The sequence below is a fragment of the Synchiropus splendidus genome, chromosome 1 (assembly GCF_027744825.2).
Source record: "Synchiropus splendidus isolate RoL2022-P1 chromosome 1, RoL_Sspl_1.0, whole genome shotgun sequence".
NCBI classification, from domain to species: domain Eukaryota; kingdom Metazoa; phylum Chordata; class Actinopteri; order Syngnathiformes; family Callionymidae; genus Synchiropus; species Synchiropus splendidus.
This window is the reverse complement of record NC_071334.1, coordinates 54,862,009-54,888,406: the sequence shown is the minus strand read 5'-3', so window position 1 is coordinate 54,888,406 and position 26,398 is coordinate 54,862,009. Positions and strand designations below refer to the sequence as shown.

At 40.3% G+C, this 26,398-nt stretch overlaps 1 protein-coding gene across 2 annotated transcripts in view; it reads right to left on the bottom strand.

The window, feature by feature from the left end:
* LOC128768919 (astrotactin-2-like) overlaps positions 1–26,398 on the bottom strand; it is a 301,659-nt gene that overhangs the window by 222,591 nt on the left and 52,670 nt on the right. For both annotated transcript variants that reach the window (XM_053882198.1, XM_053882256.1), the window contains exons 2-3: positions 26,144–26,331; positions 4,362–4,779 (exon numbers count right to left, since the gene is read on the bottom strand). In XM_053882198.1, the coding sequence (XP_053738173.1) occupies positions 4,362–4,779; positions 26,144–26,331 (606 nt within the window). The remainder of the gene's footprint in view (positions 1–4,361; positions 4,780–26,143; positions 26,332–26,398) is intronic.

The window sequence follows — 26,398 nt, the reverse complement described above, 5'->3', positions numbered from 1 at the left end:
GCACAGTGTTTCACTGTCTCTCGAACTCATTGGTCAAAAACGCTGCGTCAGACGGCGATGAAAGACCAAAATCTACTTCAAACTGGAAGTGTGTGTGAAGTGTCTTCATATGGAACACGGACCAACTGTCACTTGGCAACTACAGGCCAAAGAAATGGAAGTAGATTTATTGAAAAATATCCCATGTTTTGCAGATGCATAATTTTAGAATGCAACAGTAGCTTCTAAAAAACAAACACACCTTTCCACGACGGCGTGCTGACTTCTTTGATGAAACTGTCAGTGTAGATTACAGAGTAACATTTAAACCTGTGCTTTTCCTTCCTGAGAGTCAGGCCAACATTTGAGTTATTCCTAGAAATACGTTTAAATCCAATGATGACTCACAGTTTTGAAGGGTAATAAATCTTGCAGTCGTCTTGCACGATGCTGTGGACCGTTCCAATTATAACAATAAGACACTTCATTGAAAAGTTAAATGATAAAATTTTAACTCGTGATGTGGAAGATTCACTTCAAAGAAAAGAGGTCGAAACCGAGGAACGCATATTTCCGAGACGCCACATCTGTGGTGTTTCCAAGCTTAGAAGATCATTCATTTCCACAGGAATAATAAATAATAAAATGAATTAAGAAATAATGAAGACGAATTCAAGTCTGAAATAAATGTATTTGCGAGCTGTGACCATCTTAGCCACAGATTCATACTGATCAATCAATTACAGGCAAAAAATATGAATTGATGCAAATTAAAGATTCATTGTGAGTAAACTCTCATTTGCAGGGAGCATTTTCCAGAGCACTAATGTCATGTGGACCATATTATACAATGAGACATCATAGCCAAACATCCATGATGAGGGACACTAAATGAGATTGGGTAGATGGACGGAAAATCTAAGATTAAAAAAACCTCTGTATAGATGTTGCACTTCATGTAGCAAGAGTTTACCCATCAGTGGAAAGCTTCCAATGTGATTATTAAGCTTATAATTCTAGGTCCAACTTATATCTCTGGTATCAAATATCAAAAACGTGATTAATGATTTATAAAATACCACTTTCTTGTTTGTTGTTGTGATACTTTCAAATGTCAATAATCATTTGTTTCAGGGTTTTTTGGGTTATATATATATGAAAATAAAATATTATTGTTACTTCCTGGTCATTCAATCACTAATGTTTCCCCAAAGCACCATTTTGGGAGAAAAAGAAAAAAGTTATGTGCAGGGTTGAGCGATGTTTCCAAAGCGAGGAAAACAATAAACATTAAATAAAAAATAAATAAATACTTTTTTTTTTAAAAAGCCTTTACATGCTTGACATGAAATGACAGATGCAGATCGGCAACATTATATGGTTCTTTTATAAATAATAAATAAAGATTAAAATACAACACATGCTGCATCAAACCCTAGAGAAACCTTTGGAAAAGCACAGCCAAGTGGCTCGGTGTTAGCCATTATATCATTGACAGATGTGCAAGTGTGTGTGGGCGGAAACATATTGGTCCTCTTTTGCAGCCACTCGGGTTTGATGGTGACACTCTCTCTCTCTGGTATCTGAAGCCCAGTGGTGATTAGACCCGGGGACAGTGAGGCAGGCATTTTGACCTCACAACCTCATCCTTCTCATCTTTCTGTAATGGCCCCCTCTCTCCATTTTACCACAAGTTGGTAATGCACGGTAAACTAACTTCTTGTTTCTCAACAAGTGAACAACGCAAAATTCAGCTCTGAATAAACAACTTTTTTAATTCAAACCCTGTTGCAAAGTGATGTGAGGGGAGATTGAATGCTAGTGTTGTGAGTGTTGCATGAAAGAATAAATGATCAGATAACAGGGCAGGATAAAAGCACCACAGACCATGTAAATTTAAATGCATTTTAAAACCAGGCGGAAATAAATGTGTACTAAAAAAAAAAAAACCTTGATAACTGCATTGGTTTTCCTCCATGAATGTGTAAATAATTCATCTTAAATTCCACTATTTCCTGTGGTTTTTCTTCCAATAAATCATCCAAATGAGAACACGTCACTCTGAACAGCCCTTGCAGTGCTTTAACAAGGGAAACTGGTGGCAGGAGCACAATGGTCTCAACTGAGGGTTTAGTTTGCTGATCTTAGGAAGCAGAACAAGCAGCATTGTGAGAGACCAAGCAGATGAGATGGAAACGTGAGCTTGATAGTGGTCAATCATACCACACTGTATATGTAGCAGGAAAACTGTCATAGTCAAACACAGTGGCAGAGAAAGTGGGAGTTTAGTGTGTCAGACTATTTCTGCTGGCAAGTCACAAGCTGAAATGAAGGGCTGCATCTAGATCACTGCTCCTCTCGCCCTGCACTTCCAATCCTCCTCATTTCATGGGCTTTTAAAATGCTGTGGGACCCCAGCAGAGCACAGCAGTAAGTTTCTATTAATAAAATTCTTTATAAATTAAAAATCATGAACGGGAGGAAAATGCTGTCTGTGGCTCTTATCTGCAAATGACATTGGGAAGTTTGGTCCAGTCTGCTGCTATCTGCCTGGTCAGGGTCACACATCAATCATACTTCTTATATCAGTGCGTGAGCCGGCGCAGGAGAGACCAGACGTCTGTCATTCGGTCAGACAGCACGTCAGGTCAGAGAGCTACGTGTATTATCAATGCATTTTTAATGTAAAACATCATCATAAAAATATAATATGGAACCAGATCATCTCTGCAGGGTCTGGGAAAGGGGTGCGAGGCACTCGCAGTGATATGATGCACTAAAATAATGCATTGATTTTTGTTTATTTATTTAAGTTTGCATTGACAATTCAAGGTCACAGGTTTGACTCTAACTTGAGGCACCTCATGGGCTAGAGTGTGTCCTTTCTGTGTGGAGTTTGGATGTTTTACAAGCACACTAGTTTCCTCTCACAGTACAAAAATCAATGATGTAGTGCATCAATGACAGTAAACCGTCTGTGGATGTGAATGCGTGTGTCAATATTTGTTGGTTTATAATCAGCTGGGATATTGTGATTGTACAGTAGTCTCAATAATGGCATCAGTGGATACTGAGACTCTGGATCGGTGCTGGTTTTGTTAGATTGATCCGTCCAAAGAAGTTTTCTGACCTGGTTGTCTAACTTCATCAGATCACGTATGCATGCAGCGCGGCAGTCTCTGCAAAAAACCCTCCCCACCTTGACTACAATCTCCCTGAAATAAATGCATCATTGGTTGCAGTCATGCATGTGGTCGAGAAAACTTTTACCACAGGCGTAGCAGCACAACAGCTACTCACTTCAATCATTTGTGCAACAGCCACACAATGAGTATTATGGATGCATGAAGGACGGTTACTTCAACAACAACCACTTATACAGAGTGGGCGCGTACAACTAGGCAGTGTACTGAGCAAACCTTCTCAGTGTCATTCAGCTGACAGGAAACAAAAAACAGAAGCAAACCCTGACAAGACATCACAACATGAAACTTCATAGCCGATAGTCACAGACCATGTTCTTGCGGGATACGTCGCCCATTCCTAAATACAAAAATCCGCTCCACGTCGATTGTATTACTTACGTATTGGCGACAACAGACAGGCTGATATTTTAAAATAAAGCACATTGGGCTTTGTCATTATCATGTGGCTGCAAATGACCCTCAACTTCACATTACAAGAGTCAACGAACTGTGCAGTGATGTATATGACCTGACCTGTGCACAACACATTGGATTATGAGACGCTGTATTACATTACTGCGCAGCACTCTGCTGCTGAACATGCATTAGAGTATGGCAGCCAACTAGGTTTTTTTTTTTCATCTGAAGCCACAGCACACAGTCCTGTGCTGCGGAGAACATGGGTGAGAGAGAACCATATAATGGGAGTCATACTAATAACAGAAAAGAAGATGTGAGTAAAGGAACAGTCAAAAAAGTGGCCATATTCATTTATATCAGTATACAGTAGATGTAGCAGAAACCATGCACCGAGTGGTAGTCTAGAAAACTGGTACATTTTGTTGTGCACCTTCACATAAATTCATCCATGTTGCCTATAGCGAAAACTGGTCTTGACTACTGGACCACTACTGCCAGAAGACTGTGACCAGTGTTCAGGGTAGAAGCCTGCGTTGCTTATTGTCTGAGCAAGCACATCACCAGCGAGTCCTCATGACTGACTGAACTAATAATGGACATTAATCTAAAAAGCAATGTAAAATTTGCCTGTTGATAAATGTGGCTTTATAACTAACAATAACCACGACATAAAAAATATACACTTGCAGGTTAATAGTGACAATAATAATAACCTATCTAAGTCATTCTCTAAATGTTAGGCCACAAGCTGAACTACATTGCATTAACACAACTCACCTTGTTTTTCGAAATCGAGATCATCTTCATTGCACATGATGTCTGAGTGGCCCCCGATGCCAACGCCGTATCCCTCCGGAGCGTTTCCATCGTTCAGCTTGATGTGGTGCTGGTTTGGTGTGGAGTTAAGCGAGTGTCCCACGGGGTCATCGTCATCGCAGTCATAATCATCCAGAATGGGGGTTTCGCGGATGGGCATACCAATGACGGAGCTGCCGTGCTGGTGCGTCCCCCGAGAACCCCGGTAGCTGTCGCGACCTTGAGGCCCCAGCAGAACGGAGGGAATGTAATGAATCTCATGCGTGGCCTCTGTGCTGGCACTTTTCTGCGGAATTCGCCGACGCTTGCACCATCGATGTCGGGTGTACAGGACCAGCGTGAAAAGCAGGATCAGAAGCAGCAGGGCAATGAGGCCTCCCTGAAGAGAGGGGGAAACAAGAAAGAAAAGAAATGACTGTGACAGAACAACAACCTCTGATGATAATTAGCATGATGAACATTGTACGTGATTCCCAAACACATTTGCAATTGCAGCTCTGGTGCCAGTTAAACAAGGCCGAATGCCAATTTGAGTCATTATCACTGAAGTATGCCAATCAGCAAACTCAATCTACGGTGCTCAGAGCGACATCATGACGCCAGCTGGGACAAATTGCTCAGACTACTATGGTCAAAAATAATTAAACTGATCTTCAAACACAAACAGTCGGAGAGTTGTGGCACCGGCAGACTTGCAGAGCGCTGATAAATACTAATTGTTCCGTTACATATTCATAATCTATTGGCGACAAGTGAGGAGTTATTGGGCTGAGGAAGGATTTCGAAGAGCACATGGTGAAGTTTGCAGCCGCAGCATGAGGGAATGGGAACAGGTGAGGATCAGCGGGTGTTCAGAGACCAGTGTGACATTTGGGCGCAGGTAATAGTCACGGGTTTTCAAAAGTGATCACTGCATATTTCCGCTGGAGGCACCAAGTAAGTACACAAACAAAGGAGCCTCTCAGTAGCTTTGAAACAACGGAAAAAAGTTAGTAGAGGTATAGGAACGGTATGAAAACATGCAGAAACATGGAGAATACATCTACAGTTCATTGAAAGCATTCAGTGGAGAAACAATATACTTGAGCCGGTGCATATAAATATTATATTCCTCATTCTCTGTTTGCCCTACTGCACCCATCACCTGACTTGAATTTGTCTGTGACCACAGCTATTGCCTGAATATACATGAGGGGTAGCTGTGGCTTAAATTTTAATAGAGCAATATCTTGATGAACGAGAAAAAAAAAAGAAAACAAAATGCAAAAGTACATGATTTGAAGGATAATGTGGTCACAAACATTTAGAAATCAAAAAGAAGTTGTCATTCATTAAGTTTGTAAGGTTTTTGTTATGCTGGGAAGAGTGTGTGTCTATCCCAGTTGGTTCATTTACTGAGATTAAATATGCAATTCAGTGTTATGTGCATTCAAAAGCAGGTTTCAGACCGCATTAACATTCTCAGCCCCTAGGACCTTGACAAATAAGAAAGAACCATTTTTGCTCTTTTTACAAGATCGAGGTTTAGGTTACAGCTAAGCTTTGAGGTGATATGGGGAGGTATATTCAAATACTGAATTCTCAACTTTGTCACTTCATACATATGTATATGGCTCCTAAAATGTGCAGGCACTTTAGTCACAGTGCCTACCTGGGGGTGAGTAAGGTGCAGTGACACATATGGTGCAGCAGTATTTACAACAGGGACGATCTGAGTTGCAGTAATGCATCGTCCCACGCATCGTACTCCCAACCTCAACCCCTCTGTGCGCGGCATCATGTTATGTTGATGCAGGGTTTCCGTCAACAGTGAAACAGTGATGGAGAAGATCCCTCTCCCACACGGTGCAAAACACAAAAACAATGAATCAGGGGGGAACGTTTTGAGATCTACAGAATTGGTGACAGTAGTTGTTAGTCATGAGTCAAGTAAAGTAAATCTGTCTCCACTCAGCAGCGGCCCGTCTCTTCATTTGTCTGGCATGTGCAACTTGAGTTCAGCAAGCAACAGACTTCAGTTATTATTATATTATGCTTTCTGGAATGTTCATGAAAGACATGCTGAAAACCATCAGGTTGATTTCCACCTCCATGATGACTTATGTTTTATCTGCTTGTTTGGATGTTTTCACTCACTTTCAGTACATTTGATCACATGACATCACATCTTTAAAAAGAGATCATGCCACGCTCGACACGCAGTGGAAACCCTGACACGTCCAAAGACTATGGCAACATGGCAATACACGCCTCGAACTTCTATCTGAAGCCTTGATACAACCAGCTCTCTTTGCTAGTGCACAACCTTATGTGGCCTATGTTTGACAAAAAAACTTTTGTGAATAATAGAAGTTATTTTATAATACGGAAAGGGCAAACATTCAAAGACTTTGTCATAACACATAAACCCACTCAAACAAACATCAGAGTGCAGTTGTTTACATTCTTCACATTACTTTCTGCACAAATATTACCGAGAAACATCACACAACAGTCAAAAAAAATATCCCTGGATTTCACATTCACTGGGGATGCCAGTCGAATAACAATAGTAAACACAAAAGTACACAAGGGGGGGAAGAAAGAGGTGACTCATTCTTTGAGCTGCCAGAATAACTTTGGAGAGATGAGACGACACACATTTGATTCAGTAACAAATGCCAAACCGAGGTTGATTAATTTGTCACAGAGGGAAAGCAATGTCAGCACTTTTGGCTACTACATAAACATGTGACATACACGGTGACACATATGCATACGCAGGGGCACACAAACAACACACTCCAACAAAGTCACTGCAGAATAATAAATAAATACAACAACGGGTCATTCATCACAACATTTAAAATTCCATCTTCATGAGGAAAAACAAACCCCCTTCACATTATAACTCATGCACTGCTGGGTGTCCATAAATCACAGGCGGCTGAGAGGAGAGGCGGCACAGAGAGAAGCACTACGACGCACAAACTTCTTCATTAATCTCAGATATGTTGGCAGGCGTTGCAGAAATGCTGTGGCCCTATGCCTGCAGTTCTGTATTAATTCCTCTTGAAAAAACGGAAAAAAAAAAAAAAAAACATGTTCATGTCCCGTTTCTGACCGAGTGAGGCACCATTTACTGATTGGGGTTTGAGTAAACGCCGCCTGAAAATCATGTGAAAACATCTAAGAAAGACATCAGTGCTAAGTTGTTCAAAAAATGTGCAAGTGCTTTTATCTCAAAGAGAGTGTGAAATACATTTAGCACTTACAATTAGATCAGTGATGACATCTTTCTTTTCACTAAGACGGAAATCAATGCATCAAGCAACAAAATCAGTTCAGAAGGAAAAAAAAATAAAAATACAAAATCAAATTGAAGTCATGTGGCTGTCGTACAAAATGTATTACGGTTTGACAAGATGGCAAAAACTAGGACAAGCGCTGAGATAACCCCACTGCGGGACAAATAAAATACATCTAATCAAATCTAATGTTGCAAGCTTCCCCAGACAAAGCACTGCCTTTGTACAGCGAATAAACACCATCCTACCAGAACGCAACATATTTAAGAATAATGTAACGATGGCAGTGCCACGCCGTGCACAAAGAAGATAGCATGAATGACCCTGACTGAAGGACAAAAGTCATCCCTACTTCTTGACATGCTAGGCTGCCGAACTATGTGGTGTAGTGATAATCCAAGCGTAAAAATTACAGGTTATATAAAGAAGTTTTGTCCGTGTACTTTGGGGCACTGCCATCCCTTCTTCATTTTTTAAAGGTTTTTTATACTTACAAACTCATATAGTGGAGTTATGCGGACTAACAGTTCTTTTATTTAGGTCCTTTTCAGTAGTTGAACAGATTATACTGGGGATTTCCAGCAAGAGTCCCTCATGAAAAGAGAGAACATATGATCAAGGAAAAAGCCATCCATTCTTTTTTTTTTAATTCAATCCAAAACAAACAAAACAGGTTCCATTGAGTAAACCTGATAACCTTACATGAGTCAAATCCCCGCCTGGTACTCCACTGACGACACTTGAGCGCCTGCCAGTTTGTCTCGCGGCTCTGCCCAGTGAGATACAAGAGGGTTTTAACTCTTTACATGGGGCTGATCCACCTTCTATCGAAAGTTAAACCCTGCAAGAGTAAGAACACACAGCCAAGGAAAACTGAGAATGGCTCTTCTTCAGGCGCCTGAAAAACAGCACCTTCTCCATCCATGTCAACTTCCGATAGTTTTCAATTAATCTATGATGAATTGTTCATAAGATTTGATGGTAAAAGGACTGCTACTGACCGAGAAGCAATCTGACAGAGACACAAGGAACCAAAGGGGGAAGTAGGGACATTTATTCAATTAAAGAATTTAGTTTTTTAGTTTTCTGCACCGTTGACCTGTGTTCAGACGGCTGTCCATCAGTCCTGGCATGAACTTTTACAGCATACTGAGCAGCAGCAGCTCCTCTGTTGAAGCCAACCACGCAGGCCAGCAGTTGCTCCCAGTATGCACAAGCGGATCTTTTAGCACTTTTGCCAAAACCCTGCTTCCTTCCTCGGCTCTGTCTGACGAATAAGGACCACCCCTGAAGCTTTTGACAGCATCGATAGACACAAAATCCAAGTCATATTCCTGATGCACACCACATTTATAAGTAAAATTTGGCTAAAATATGTTAGAATAAAGTTAAAAATAATAATAATAAAGTTGACTAAATGTTTGTTGCTTATCGATTAAACATTAAATTGTGTTTTGCCTTCAGGTTGTAGGAGTATATGAGCAGAAAATACAGAGTTGAGAAAAATATCTTTGGGCAAGCATTTAATTATGGACTTTTTAATTATTTTTTTTTTATTCCAGGCAGTGATTTTCCCGTGTGATACTGAGTCAAGAAATCAGAAGCATGGGAGTCAGACTCGTATTTCTTTTTCCGATGGACTTGCCAACAGCAGTCAAAAAGTGAAAGCAATAAACAATTACAGACGACACGAGGGGATGAAGTCAGGAGGCATGTGAACCGTAAAAGTGAGGAGGAAACATGGGAGTCTCATCAAAGATTCACAATGAAAAGGAAATGAGAGGCAATAAAGTCACAGGGTTTGATTTGACTCCGACTGTCGTCATTTTCAGAGTGATAGGTTTTCATAAGCTCCTGAATAATTTCCGGTTTCCTCCCTTACATTAAGACATATTTGTTGGCAGCATTAGATCGAGGCTCGACTCAAAACACAAGCTAAAAATCTAAATCACGTATTTAGAATAAGACTACAGCTACTTTATTTAACCTCAATTTATTTATCTGCTTTGCACCGTGTATAAAAAGATGCTGAATTTTCTGTGTCTTTTCCAGCCTACAACACGATCCAAGTTCAAGTTTGTGAGTTTAGCATGTACTTTGGCACAACTGTGATTGTCTTAATGCGCTGCTAATGAGCTTCTTCATGCAGCACAGCAACACGCCGCAAAGCCAACACAACCAACACATGCTCTTCGGTTTAGTCACCATCTGTGCACAGTGGACTCTGTGTCTCACACAGCCGCTTCGATGGGAGTGCAGACTGTTATTATTATTATTTTTACTATATCACAGAGTTGTCACCACAGATGAGCTCAATTTTGTGCATGTTTTCCCGCACAAGAGTTTGCAATGACGGCAGAGCGAGCAAACGCACGCCGGGAAGTGAATGGAGCTTCTTTGTCCCTTGCCCTTGTGTTGTCAGGCAAAACTGTCATTTGCTTATCTCTTCAACTCCTATTCCTGACAGCAAACCCTCCCACTCTTTTACACTTCCCTCATTTTGATTATACATTGTATCCTTCTCTTCTCTTCCCCTCAGCAGGAAGTTAAAGTAGCATGTGTGTGGGCATCTGCTGCTCCATTCTCTATCCAACTCTCTGGCCAACAGCGGGAGTGTCACAACTTGGCACAGGCAAGAATGTACTCCCTTCGGTTGACAAAGATTTATTATTCCTGCCGAATAAGTGAGCCCACAAATATTGACTTTGCTTGGTGAGGCTTTTCAAAACCATGCAAAATATATTGAATATATTAAATTAGATGTCTTATTGATAAATTGTTGAAAAGCTAGGGAAGTGAATATTGTCATCAAGCACTTGCTTTTTCTATAAAATCAAATAATTACATGTTAAATGAAAACATTCACTTATAAAAAGAAATATGTGGGGGACATAAAGAAAAATGTGTATTTTATCTGAAGTCAGCCAATATCACATTTAGTCATTGCGAGTCATATAACATGACTTTCCAGGGGTGCGGTGGGTGGCGATGCCTGCAGTGATCTGTGACAGAAGAGAGTGGCAGTGAAAGGGAAGGACAGTAGTGGGACCTGCCATGATGTTTTCATGAGGAAGTGAACAATGGGTAATGAGTATATGTGAGAGACAGCACAAGTGGAGGCGGCACATAGAGAGGAGAGACATTCTTGCATTAAGGATGTCGGTGATGGAGATACCAGGTAGCGATTGAGCCTCAGTTATCAGGCAAATCAGGTCATAAATGAGGAGGACAGCGGCGGCTATAGAGGAGGATGAAGATCGGTTAAGGCAGAGTCGATATGTCGATATCAATATCATGGAACACGATATTATCAGCAGATGTAAAAAAATCCATCCAAACCTAAAAAGCATCTGCATGACCATCCACTTTATTCTCTCACTAAGGGAGCTAAAACGGTTCCATCTGCCCCCCCCGCCCCACTGTCTTGGGTCCAATCCCCCCATTAAGCCTCAATCCATCACCCGTTTTACATGAACGATGATCTATCCGAGACAGACCAGAAGATTTGAGGTCAGATAACGTCGATGAAACGCAGCAGCCTTGTGAGCTACACCCGAGAATTCAGGCCGGCGCTCACAACGCCCTCCCTCCCTCCCTAAATCCATCTATAGGCGAGTCTACACCCACCACATTCTCGCAGGCAGAATAATAATTCAAGAATCTGCCATTAAATAAACTGCATACGTAAAACATAGCGCAATAATTGTGCAGCCAGTTTGATGATTCAATTTTTCACTGAAATCCTTTTCTGCAACGGTGTTTTGCTGAAAAACTAAAAACATTTGTGTATATCCTTGAAGCCTATCCGAAGCAAGTCATGCCTTAATGTCACTCCACGAAATCAATGGTTGCTATGTACAGAAGCCAACAAGAGAAATAGCTCTCACTAGAGGTCGAGCGATACGTTTTTTTGTTTGTTTTTCAAATGGGCCGACACTAATATCATTATCTGGCGGCTTAGGAAAGCCGACAACCAATACTAGGCAGATACTATAGGGCAATATTTGTCTGCCTATGATATTTAGAAAATCCCATTTGGGTAGATATTAATGTGTTTGCAAACATTCTACATAGTTTTATTGCAAAGTGAGAAATGGCCTAAAAACCGTCTACCTCTCAAAAACACAGGATGCAGAAGCACCAGGTTCTTTAGTCTTTGATCTGGGTCCATTCTTATCGTCACAACCATGGAGCCGATACCATGCACACGTCATGTTGCTGTCTCTGGCATTTCAGAAATGTGATTTGCGAGGTAATACAGATGTTTGCTGTGGTGTCACAGTGGGCAGACAGACGCGCCAGGCCTGTAGATAACACACAGATAATAGGACCTTGACGACGAGGCCCTTGGGGCGACTTTATGAGAAAAACATGAGGAAAGGAGTGTTAAGAGGAAGAGAATGGTCGGGGTAGTGTTTTGTTGGATCACAGACACCACAGTCTAGTTCTACAGAAAGAAAATAAGAAATGTGTGAATAAAATGGGACAGCATAACCATGTACTGCTTTCATAGTAGTTATACAAGCTGTTAAGAAATCAATAGTGCTCCCAAGTCAAGTCAAATGGGCCCCGGATGAAGAGGAAGACCTGGCTTACTTCTTTTGGGCCAAGCAACCGCTCTACTCCTAATCTTTGACAAATGACTGCACTCTACATCTAAATCTGTATCACATCATTTGCACCAAATGCACAAGAGAAATAGCAGCGCAGACATTTTTTTAATTTTGAATCAATGGTATAGAATTAATCCATTTCTGCACTGGATGAAAAATGAGGGTGAAGAAGACAGTACCATTCAGTATCCATGAACATTCAGTTTCTGAGACTAGATTTCTATAATTACACAGAAAAGGTTCTCCACAGCACTTGAATTTTGCTGCCCACAATGGTCATTTTCTGCCAATTTTATGTCGTAAACTCAAATTCAAATGTAATTTTTTTTTCCATATTGGAAGCTATATAACCCATTAGACATAACAGAAAGGTAAGAAAAGTATGGCACATCGTTTGAGTTCCGAGCATGTTGGAAGCATGAGAGTAGTTGTGTGAACTGGTGGTAAACTAGTGGGAATGACCACAACAGAAAATCAATAATCTGGACATTAGGTCAAGTTTAGGGTCAAAACCTTTTTTAAGGTACAGTGCAAATTTCCAAAAGTGGAACTTGGGGAGCATATGAGTTTCCATGAGGTTCCATTGACTGGATAATGTCTTGACCCAGGCAGCAAATATGTTTCCATTTGCACTCATTTACGACTGTATTTCACTCTCCGAAAGTAAAAGAGATGTTTAAAAAAAAAAGAAGATACTACTGGATCACAAGAGCAAGAATACTCTGCAGTAGCTGAACCAAAGAATTGTTAATGATAATATCACTGTGACTGTGATTTGACCCTGTTGATTTTATTTATTTATTTTCATTTTATGTGTCAGTGATCAGTCAGTGTGTGAGCAATTCCATCGGGGGAACAGCTGGGACCTCAGTCCTTGTTACGTTTCCTGTCATTTTCCAAGATGTGGACACTCTATTTGTATTCCCAGCTGTCGACCAAGTGTTAAGGCAACAGCTTGCAAGAGTTGTCAGTCAGCAACAGAAGGCAAAGGTGAAGTTTCTCAGTCGATGCAGATACAATCGAATATCTCAGTTTCACCTCTCATGCAACATTCCACCTCCACCGCCACTTCCACTCCCTTGGCAGCTCAACCTCATGACTTAGTTGACACCTCCCAATATACAGTACATTTACATATTATCAGTGATGTCACAATAGTGTAAATTACTTGAAGGAAAAATGATGAAACATGTCTAGGGAACTCTTTCAGTTGCACGTCAGACAGCACAGATGTTTTCCAATTGATGTTTGAGTCATTAATGGCTGACAGCAATCCACATCTGTTACCATTCAGAGGACAAGGAAAAAGGAAAATGAGCATTTGCCCACTTTCTCAAGGCTGAGGAAAGCATACGCTGTAGGAAACAATTAAATCGTGTGCAAATAACAGGTGTTATTTTAATGCATGATAAAAGTTAATGTGATGTGTTGCAGGGGGTTTAGTCTTCTTTCAGCCATCAGAAGGCACAGGTTTTAGAGAATATTATGGTCATAAAACATCAAATTCTCACACTTCAAATAACAAGTAATTCCAAGTGGACTTTGATGTATATTCATTGTCGACTGAGTCAGTCTTACACATTGCACAGTGAAGCATAGGCGCTTCAATGTAGTCAAACAACAAGCACCGTTGCAGCTCACTCATGGTGCTACCAAGTAGACATCGTGAGCAAGACACAACAGACATACATACATATATATATATATATATATATATATATATATATATATATATATATATATATGACGCACAAATTAATTTTCATAGAGAAAGAGGCTGCACCCCATGGCTTTAGTAGGTAGGTTTGCGGTAGATACACAGACCTGATACGAGCCGCGGACGGTGCCAGTCTTCAGATGTGTGAATTTGAACTACCATCACTAAGGTCCGATGACTGCAAGTACGCACAAGTAGATAAGAGGATGTGATTTGTTTGTTTAAAGAAAAGGCATAAGAGGAAATTTAGCAGCCCTTAGAACCCTGAACAGTGTGTTGCTACCCGTCACCTTGGTAGAAGTTGTAATCCAAATTTCTTCTCCGAAATTTCCCAATTTTCCTCACAGGTCAATATTTGTCTGTAATTCAGTTTTCCGAGGTTGAGACATTCTTGTTATGTGTACAAGAAGTTATACAACATAACAACCCTGAATAGCAGTTGTTATTCGTGCCAATGGAAGTAATTTTTTTTTTCCCCATGTTTTTTGGTCATTGAATTCCTCAGCTAATGCCGATCACTTGACAGCAGATATCACACACACAAACAAGATTTTGCCGTTTCAATTCTCGGCACCGCATGACACCAAATTCAATCAAGGCCACATGACAGTGCCAGAAGCAATTAAGGGTTTAGTGTCTGGCTCAAGGACAGCATGACACATCACGGAGGTCGCGTATAAATGACGGCTATAACAAAGAATACAGGGAATAAAACTGGAAACACTTTAATTGTGTACACGACCTCGAAGCTACGCGGATCCATATCTGATTTTGAACCACCTCCACAATAAAGCTGTAGTAGACACCGCAATATGATGACTTTGATACCACAAGATTCATGTTCCAGTAATTATAAATATGACATATTAGCTCAGCACATTGGAGCCTGATAATTCAATAATATTCTTTCATCATCAGACATCCCTTAGGTTCCTCAATCACTGTGTCGCAGTCAGTCATGTTACCCAGGCAACAGCACCAGGGAAATGAATGGACAGGAAAAGGCAAGAGAAGTAAACAGGCAGATGTGGCAACTAGTAAATAAGTTATTTGTTGCTAGCGGTGAGATACTTTTCCGACATCTGTTGTGCACTTTCTTCACAAGAATGCGCACAGAAATGAAGGTCAGGCGAATCTGAAAAGTGAATTCATGCAGGGAAGTTGGAGAATGAAAGCATTTGAAAAAAAGGCTTTTGGAGTTTCGGAAAGCACCTTTCTTCTGCTGACCTGAGCCAAAAAAAAAAAAAACACTTAAATTGAGTTCACAGCCATGTATGGGTATTTTTTCGGAAGAACTCAACGCACTTCATTCTGCTTTATAACAATGCCTATCATGTTTCTTTTGTAGATGTCTTTTTGGTCTATTCCCAATTCATTTATAGTGTATACAGAACATAATTTGGGGCCCATACGCATTAGGACAGTGGACAACACATCCGCAGGATGTCCTTGCCGTGGTTGGCTCACTGTCTGAGCAGGTAAGCGGCACTGCAGGATCGCTACTACTCGTGTGATTTTTGTGGTGTATGCCCCATAAATGTGTTGTCATTTCTACAGTGTGACATAAAAATTAACTGTTTCACAATAGCATTTTATTTAAATAAAAGTGAACCAGTTCACAAAAACTCAAAAACCTTACTCAGATGGAGACGTGACCAAACTCAGATACTTTATAGCTTTTGATAGAATAGTTGCACAATGCACAAAAAAGTCAGGCATCAATATCATTTTCAGATGAAAACAACATTCCTTTATGGCATCCAATAACCATCAATTGAAAAAAATAAATAAATAAAGCTGGTGATGGAAATTGGAAACTTTGATGGCAAAAACATAAAGAAGCATAAAAATAAAAAAAGACTGTCCCAACGCTATTTGAGGATTCAAGGCAATACTTCTCAGTACAGTAGCGACTTACTTGCAGATCACGGATGTTTGTAAGATTGGAAAAACCAAGCCCATAAAGGACACCTTGACCTCCACACATACCAAGTCACCCACTGTGGGGGTGTATTGTATCGTGGGCTGCAACACGGCTACTGTCCTCTTTGCAGGCTAATTATAGGAAAATTACCTTTTCACATTTCCCCTAAGAGGTAGGCCGGCCTCATACAGTGAGATGGATAATATCTCCAAATAGAACTGGACAGATGAAAAGGAGCTATATATAGCGAGTGAAATGTATTCTAAGCACCCTTGAATGAAGATTTTTATATGATGCTTTGAAACACACATATTCTTTTTGGGTATGCAGAGCCCAAATCACTCAATAAAACATGCCGCAATGACGCCAATTTCATTCTGGCCACTATGAATAAGAGGACGGAAGGTATTTTACAAAGGTGCACATGACATTCACAGAGAACAACAGGAACAGGGACACGGCCCCCACTATTGCAACTAAGCAAATTTAACACGTCCCAGTGGATAAGGGGGTCAAAGTGATGAAACGTTCCAGGAAGAGTGGAAGCACCAACGGCTGAGTGGCTTGTGAGCATCATTCAGCGCTGTCACACCATACATTTCCAAAAAAAAAATGGAAATTTGGAGTGATTACACTTCCAAAAAAATTCAACAAACGTCCATGAATCAACAAAAATATTCTTACTTTACGGACAGGGCTCAAATAATTCTAGAGTTCAGCAACCATTACACAACACTATCTCTGGAATCACACCAAATGTGGTTTTTGATCCGTGCAGTGCCACACAGCAACATTGAATGAATGCAAAATGTGCAACCAAGTCACACCAAATTAGCCGCTGATGTAAGTCGTAAGCAAGCGTGTTTAGATGTATATATGATATTGTATACTGTGTTGTATGCTTGTGTTTACAATGTTTACATTGGTAAATGCATATATACATTGTATAACATACTGTATATAATTCTGGTTCTGTTCCAAACCAGACAACAAATACAATTATTGACTTTAATATAATACACATCAAATATTGACGTTACACAAAACAAATATTGTGACAGCAAATTTCACACAGCACTATTGTGAATGGTAAACTATTTCCATTTAAGCACTGATCATGTTGCAGTTTTTTTTAACAATTAATTTTGATTCATTTAGATATCTTTTATTGTCCCAGCGTTGGGAAATCCCTTGTGTCAGAACAGCAACAGTGAAGACAATGAAGACATTTAAAAAACACTACACAACGAAGATTTACACAAACTTTACACCGATCCAGCTTTCCCCGCAACTGTGAACAGGACTAAACCGCGATTAACTAAAGATGTATCTATGTATACTAATGTTTGACAAAGAACATTGAACACTGAGTCCCATAAGAGTTTACACTTCTACAACCTGACAGGGCAGGAAGTAATGACGGAATTCAACAAGATAGGAAGTATACAGAAAAAAAAAAACATAAAATGGTTAGCATGATTAAATGTATTCTTTGAACATGGCGTTTATGTGTAACCTGGTACTAGAGGAATCACTGAATTACAGACACAGTCATACAATGATTATAGGAGTTACTTTCTAGACCACATAGACAAAAGTGCAAATATGCAAACAGAATATTTATGTATTTAAGATATAAAAAAAAGAAATACATTGAAAGGTTCAAACGTACTAAAAAAATTTAAAAAAAATAAAATAAATTATATATATATATATATATATATATATATATATATATATATATATATATATATATAATTTCCTTTTTTACAAAACATTTTTTTTAAGAAACACACATTTTAAAGCCAAAAATGAACTAAAAATAAAATTCAGTGAAATACATCTACTATAACAAATTAAGGATATAGGACTCATCCTATGGGACTCACACTCTCTATCAGCCGTATAGGACAAAAAAAAAAAAAAAAAAAAATGAAAACTGAAAGCCAAAGAACTCTTCAAAAACTATTGCGGAAACCGAATTAAAATTTGTGAATATCTACAGCAGAAAAAAAAAAAAAAACATTTAATGATCAATAATACATTCATGTCAGTATCTATTGCCTTTTGTTTCTTAATTTTAATTTTTATGTAGTCTGTATATGCATCATATATGTGAGCAAATGCATTAGCATAAACGCACACTTTCCAGAAAATGAGTGGGGAAAATCATGTGTTTGTTGCTGAAAATGCATCATGGACCAGAGATTTACACAAACACTTGAATTTCATTCCGAGGTTCTTTGCATTGATTGGCGGCGTGCTCACACAACGCAGAGTGCTGGCCGCCATTAGCATCCACACCGATATTGTAGCTCCTCGCCGAGACATTTACAATGATAAAGCAGCAACACTTAAACCAAGTAAAAGAAATGACATGGTGAGAGAGCTGTTACAGCATGTGCTTTTCACTTGATAGCGAAAGCTAAAAGGCCTGAATACGGTGAGGAGATTGAAGATGTCCCTGAGCTCCAAAAGTACTGCAGAGACATTTACATCAGTGGCGTTGGCAGGCTGAGCCATCTCAGTAGCTAAAAGACGCCAGCCACTGGACGCGTCTGCTCCGTAACGAGGACATATTGGTTAAATGTCAATACATCCAATCGGACTTGCACAATTCTCGCAACCTATACATAATGTATGAGTCTTCCACTGTCTGCAGAGAGTGAGAGTTGGTCATTGTCTGAGGTTGTTAGCCTTTCACCAGTCATCATGAGCTGACTGAAGAGTGACAGCTCGGTCACATTGCAGCAGTCGTCCACATTGAAAATAATAATACTTAAAAAAACATCTGAATTTGTTTTGAAATGCAACCAATCAACTGTTAGATTTAACATGGATATAAAAGGGCCAACGAATAACTGAGAATGATTTAAAATAAAATATAATCCAGATGAATATTTCATTCACAAGTGAGACCACTTGCAATGGCGGAAAGAATCTGTTCCAAGGCTCTGGTAGCACTCGGGCCACGAAGGATTCGGACTGGTGTAAGCCCAGGAAATGGTTCAGCCTCGTATCCTCTACTTTGGTCCCCATTCATTGCAATGCTAAGGCATTATATACTTTACAGGGCCACTTTTTTCACAACATAAAGAACACAAATGCGAGCAGATTTTATTGGAACGTTTAGGTAGGTCTGTTGCGTTGCACTTATGTTAATATGCAGATAAAGAGAGGCTCCAGCTTCACGAGAACAATTAGCTCCTTTCACTTACCACTTTACTAATGGATTCCACTATTAAAAAGCCTCACATCTGTCCGTCAGTCTGGCACAACCGTTTCATTAGTCATTATGAATTCATTCTGCATACGTACTTCTATCCGACCCCAAAGGTGACTCCAACAATTACAATCCAACACCCTCGGAGCGGAGATACGGCAGCATCATCGGTGTCCTTCCTGGCAGAATAAGTTCTCGGCCCGAGCCAGCTCACGCTGGAGAATTAATTTCCGGAGTCCCTGCTTCCCTCCAATCGCCTCAGATGCTTCGATAACCCACAGCACTGACGGTCGTATATCACCAGTGACTGCTTAATTAAAGGGAAGCTATTCCAGCCACGTGCACGCTATCATCACGCACATCTCTATAGAAATCTCAGATAAGAAGTGTTGGACTGGTGGGTCAATCTGGAGCAGAGGCGTCTACATTTTTACTCGCATAATTTCAGGCATTTTAAAAACTTCCAACAAGTGCTTCCAATTTCCATATTCTAATTCAATAACTAGCCCTGCAAATGTAAAATACGTGAAAATAATGTCATATAGATATATGAAATATAAACAATATTTATCAATCCAACACAAACAGATCTACATCTGCTCATATTTTGAATAATATGAAATCAATATAATCGAATAATGGGCTTTGTTTTTCTTCATTCCAGCCTTATGTGCGATGAAACATGTCTAATGTTCCCGCTGTGTTGTGCTCCTGACGCTCCAACGCTCGCTGGGTGATTATGGTCTGTGATGTTTCACATGAAAGCTTCTGAACTGCCTGCCTTTATGGCATCTCATTTTGGTAAAATACTACCTGGCCTCCCGGTGAACTCACAATACACGATTTCTTTGAAAAATTCCATTCAATACCTACATCATCACCAGGCACCGTGTTCACTGATTTTATATATATATATAAATATATACACATAATTTCCTCTTCCATTATTTTGACTTCCACTCACTTATTTTCCCTTATGGGATTCAACATTTTAGGTCGATGGTTAGCAGGCAGGTGGAAAACATGTGCTCTTCATCTGAGGCTGTGTACACGTAACTAAAGAAAACATGCTTTATATATGTGTTCACAGTGTCAAACTAGTGTTTTGCCGCTACTTAAATAGGATTCTGGGACACTCATGTCGGCTATTTTTGCAGTCCATGTAATTCTTCGTATTCTGGCCTGACTTAGCATAGTATAACTGTTTAAAAAATGAAATAATATGCAATGCTTCTCCAGGTATTGGTGATAAGATTACTGAAGGAAAAAAAAGTACACAGAGGGCCACCATCCAGTCAAAGGGAGGCAGGAGCTTGCCAAATGGAGCCATCCGATCCTTGGACTAGACAATAGGGATGGAAGCGGTGACATCAAAGAGTGGACAAAACCACAATGCATTTTAGGCTTGAAGGTCAACTGAAATGTTTGATCAGAACCATCACCACCATCGCCGGCCTTGTCTGTTAAACATTGATCATCGTGTGAAGCATTTTTCTAGGTGCAGGGCCTTTGGTGCAGGGTCCAGCTTGTACTGTTTTGGTCCATCGACATGTTCTTTATTTCGTTGCATTGGCATATTCCACCTGGACCACTGCATTCAACGATGAATGTTAACAAAGACTGTTGAACATAAACACAGCAACCCATAATGCATTACGAAATCACATTACATTAAGAAAAAGTGTGTTGCGTGATGGAACTCATCTGACGACATGAGTTCAGGGACAATGTCCAAAAAAAAAAAAACACTTGGAAAGGACAAGAAAATACATAGCTGCAAAAACCTGAGACAAAGTTTTTTAGATCACGCGTGTCGAACGCAACCACGCCAGGGACCGAAATTTCAAACACAGTCCGAGTCTGAATCTATATTTATTGAAGAGTCTGTAAATGGGACCCCTTTAACAGGAGTCAGAATCGGGTATCATATCTGTCTTTGTTTCATTATTGCAAGCGTTTTCTTCTTGCAAAAAGCATTTGTGGTTCACTTCCAATTCCACCTTAATAAAACCATAGTGATTTCCCCTTGTAGCACAATCATGCATCCACATCTGCATTTTCTTTGAATTCCCTTCCATATCTATCTATTATTCATTTTGGGGGAGGTGGAACGATAAACATGTGCGCTTACCTAGCCATAAATCACACTGTCAAAAGGCAAAGTGAAGCCCAATTGTTAATTTTGGTGCACTTTCAATCAATGAAATTTTTATCCAACTTCGTGCATTCAAAGCTCTTGTGGGCCACATGAAATTAGTTTTTGCAGAGCCAGATTTCAGTTCGTGACTTGTGCTTTAGGTGTATCTTTTCCACATTTACTCGGCTTCACTGCATAATTCTGATGGAGGAAGTGAGCCACAAAATGATGTCCTCATATCTGCAGTCTGTAGTCCTTATTTTCCTACCTCACTTCTTTATTATTATTTTTTTTTACAGTCAGCGAGGGTCCTGTGTGGAAGACCACAAATAAAAGTTGCCCAATGTTCCGAAACATGTTTGCTGCAGCTTTTATTAGATTTGTGCAAGTCGCTCACTAGCCGCCAGATTTGGAGTAGACCTATAGAAAACTTCACTTCAATCCTTTGAGGGAAAATTTAGAGGACATGCGCAGGCCACTGAGGTTTTATTTCCAGTTGTCCAATTATCAAAAAGTCTTCCAAAACAGTTTGCAAGGTTGAGTAGCAATTGAGACCATTTATAACCTTGTGACACAGCTTTTTGTCAAAATACTCTTCAAAGGGACACAATCTCCGCTGGGTTGTTTTTGAGGCACGATTTTCTGTTTCTACACGTGACCCATGTTAAAATTGACACTAGTCGCTGTCTGCCGCTGTCACATGCCAAACACAGAAATGGGGAGACAGTCAGGAACATGGCTGCTTCACTGAGTGAGAAACTGACAGCTCAATGCCAGAAGAACAGAGTGCTCACACTTGAGTCTGGCATACAGCTGACAGTATCAGCCACAGTAATGTTCACTCCGAGAGCTGGAAGACACCTCAGGGCCACAAGACCAGATCAGAACGGCTTCTGTCCTTTTTTTTTCCCCAACGCTGTGATGCGCTTAACCTCTTCTTTCCTTATGCATTTTGATGTTGTCATGTATTTAAATGTTGGAAAGACCTTCACTTTTCGGATTGCTCAAATGTGTCTGTGACAATTTCAAGTAGATCTTCATCTGCATTGCTTTACATTCAACTCTAATTTCTTGAAATGAAGTTATAAATGTAGATTGTGGCTCTCAGTTGAAAAAGGGTGGGACGTTTTCTCCATACGGTTGGCAAGAACAATTCCAAGGAAGAGGGGTCCAAGTATCTTGAGTTGCCTAGTCATCACAGAGAGACTCTGAGTGCAGCTCCTCTAATACGGTCTCACTCCTAAGGCGTCACATAGCTATCGTCACGTCGACATGTGCGTCACTTTTAAGCCCTCTGCATGACATGATTCAAATATCAGTCAATATATAAGTTGTCCCTCCCCTGTGACGTGCAAAAGAAATGGTTGGGGTTAGGATGCTTTAGGGGCGTATGTGGACATGTGCTTCTCTCTGCCTACAAGTATGCCCAATGAGTGAAGTGCATGATCTTATGAGGCACCATATATACCAAGTGCTATGAAACTACGTCTCCAGAGGGCTATAATTCCAAAAGTCTTGAGCCTAGCCCCAGTGACTCGTTTACAGACATACATATATTGTCAGTGAACCAGTACTTAGTCCTGTTCAGGGTTGCGAGGAGTTCTGGAGTGCTGGATCCTATCCCAGTGTGGAAACTGAGAGGACGACAAAACTTGGGCTTCAACTGAACAGCTAATGCATCAAATGCAAACCTTTCCTGGACACAAAAGCAGACTCGAAAAAAGCCAAGTGAGCGAGTTCAAGATTTTTTCTTTGGGACGCCAAATGGACAGGGAGGTACATCAGACATGTTCAACTGAAAGGAGGCCTCAGAGCAGACCCCGGTTATATTTGAGAGACAAATTTGACATGGGAATGTCTCAGAATTCTGCCAGATGACAGGGTTTCTGGGGAGGCAAAAGTCAGGGTATTTGTCTGCCTCCTGGATAGATGGATGGATGGATGGAAGAATGATAGTCAAATCTTTTTTCACAGTTTCATATGTGCCCTTTCTTCTGGCGTGTCATTGTGGCAGAGTGTGAGTGTGCAGGGTTATAGAGCCTCGTGGGTTGCTGTGTTGAGCCGTCTGAAAATAATAATTGTCGATTCGGTTGGCCTTGTGCGGTAAGGACCATTGGAGTGACATAAGAATAACCACTGGTGTGGATTCCTTTCATTATCTTAATGAAAAGGGGAGGGATTGAAAGGGGGAATGACAGTTTTAAAAGAGGGGTGGTTTCATTTTTTTTTTTTCCCTGCCAAACCTGCTTTTCCCCTTTCCTCGAGACACTAGCTATGACGAAATGTTTTGAGAGAGCTCCTCTGACACCAAGACAAGAATCAGAGTTAGAAATTGTGAATTAAAGACAGGAAATCTAAACAAAATTGTGATTTGTATTGAGTTATTTGTTTGTTGTGTTTGTTTTCTGCTTCATCAGACACGATTTGTACTTAGGCTAAGGGGTGTATTTCCCTGAAATAGAATCATGCAATTCTAATAAATAAGTTTTGAACAAAGTTTGATTTTCAAACCACAAGTGAGAATCATTTCCATCGCTGACAAATGTGTGAAGCATTAATTCAAGCAACACTCTTGGCAGCGTACTGTCACACACATGTGGCTGTGGTACAGTGACATAAAAACAGCTTTAAGGTGGGAAAGGAAGAGAGAGGATTTCATTCGCGTGGTTCAGCAGGTGGAGTGGTGTTAGATGCGAGTACAGCGGTGGGGAGAAGGGCGGCAATAGAATTGATGGGAAGGTAACAGTTGGAAGACAAGCGATAATAATTCCACAGAGGAAGTGCTAACAAGCTGAAATTGAAAACTCAAGTGACACAAATGGATAATGAGCTTTTAAGTTTCACCTAAAACAAGATGTTTCCACAGTCAGTGACATCACGGATGATGACACCTAAAGTAAGTACTGTAAGGAGTCAAGGGTCCAGGACGCACTTGAACGAGGAGAGCACGTCCCCTGTGACACTTCATGCTTACAGGGTGTAATGGAACGGGGAACCAACAATACTCATGAGTCAAGTTTAGCGTCCTATGGTCTTGCTTTTTTGGACACTCAATGAGACTTTCTGACTCCAACAATGGCAAGTGCAGCTCGCCCAACAGGGAGACAGGAAATTGACTTCTGGACAATCCTGTTCAGTGCGGTCCCATTGTGCTTGGAACAAAGCTGGTTAACCATCAATGGACCGACCTTGTTTAAAGTAGCTGTCTGTTTCCAGCAGCGTCAGTGTGCCATCTGATTTCAAACATCATTAACTGCTACACGTGAAAAACTATTTAAAATGACCAAATTATAAATTGTATATGTAATAAAAACTTCTGTGTGCTCCATATCAGTAACAATGTGGCCAACCCATTATTCCTCGCTTTTTTCCCCTATTACCCGCCCTGTCACAGTTTAGATACCTAAAAACTATAGAGTGCGCCCACTAAATTTGAGACGGAGAATAGATCTTCTTCATATACAGGACTGTCTCAGAAAATTAGAATATTGTGATAAAGTTCTTTATTTTCTGTAATGCAATTTAAAAAACTAAAATGTCATACATTCTGGGTTCATTACAAATCAACTGAAATATTGCAAGCCTTTTATTATTGTAATATTGCTGATTATGGCTTACAGCTTAAGAGAACAAAAAAATCCTATCTCAAAATATTAGAATATTTCCTCAGACCAAGTGAAAAAATGTAAAACAGCAAAAAAAACAAATTCAATCATTTGAAAATGCCCATTAATGCACTCAGTACTTGGTTGAGAATCCTTTCGCACGGATTACTGCATCAATGCGGCGTGGCATGGAGGCAATCAACCTGTGGCATTGCTGAGGTGTTATGGATGCCCAGGATGCTTCAATAGTGGCCTTTAGCTCATTTGTATTGTTGGGTCTGATGTCTTTCAGCTTCTTCTTCACAATTGGGTGAATTGGGGAATTGGCAGGCCAATCCAGGACAGTAATGCCATGGTCAGTACCACCAGTGACTGGTGGTTTTGGCACTAGTTCTAATTTTCTGAGACAGTCCTGTATAAGTCGCTCCAGTCTATAAGCCGTGGGTGTAGTGGTGCTGTCTGCACCGCAGAAAGGTCTGTGGTACACCCGGTTCAAAAATGCACGAGGTATCAGTATCAGACCAGTATCGAGACTGACTCATGAAACAAACTCTGCAATGTTCTGAACTTGAATCACACTCATCGCACCTTTCATTTACATTAAAGAGCTTATGATGCGCTGCTTTGGCCGACACCACAGCCTCTCAGCTGCTGCGTTCCATCTCCGGTTCTGGAGGAGTTCGGCTCTGTTGGCGGCACTTCAGCCACGTGGGTGAAAACAGCGGATAGTGAGATCTTAAAGGTAAATAAAACACCTGTGATTTCATCGGTTGATGACATTTCATCGATGTGACAAGGCTCGATATTTTGGCAGCATGACACTCTTTAGCCGGTAAAAATCCATATGCCGTTGTCCAAGCAGCAAGGTTCAGACCGGAAGAAAAAAGAAGCGACTTAAGAGTATAGAATTATGGTACACACCACAGTACGCACATTAAGTAAATGAATGTAAAAACCTATTGCAATACCAACACCCCTGAGAGAGGCCTAACTGTAAAACAAAAACTATAATGCTCATATGCTCAACTACAACATATAACAATAACTAAATACTAGGGATTATGTTCTGTAATCTTAAACATAAATAATCCCCAACAACTAAACTAGGTTGTTCATCCTTTAACAACTAAACAAAACAACAAAAGAGCCCAATAATAGCTCGTGTAAGTAAAATGGAAGATGAGGCCAAAATATTTAACACCCAGTCAACTTCATCCATTCATAGAAAAGAATTTACCATGACAGATATGTGGAGCAGGTGCATGTGTTCATGAAGAGCGTGCGCAGGTTCCCGGGCTGACGGCTGTGTCGTCTGAGGAGGAATTTCCGATTCTGTCATCGACACATGGAAGTACAGGGTTCCATTTTCGAGCCACTGCTGCTTCCAGTGGACCTGGGAAATGTCCTCGCCTGTTCCGGACATCTCTGTCGAGAATAGAAGAGAAGAAATAAAAAGAAAGAAGCGATCAATTTACTGTAAAAAGCAGTAAAT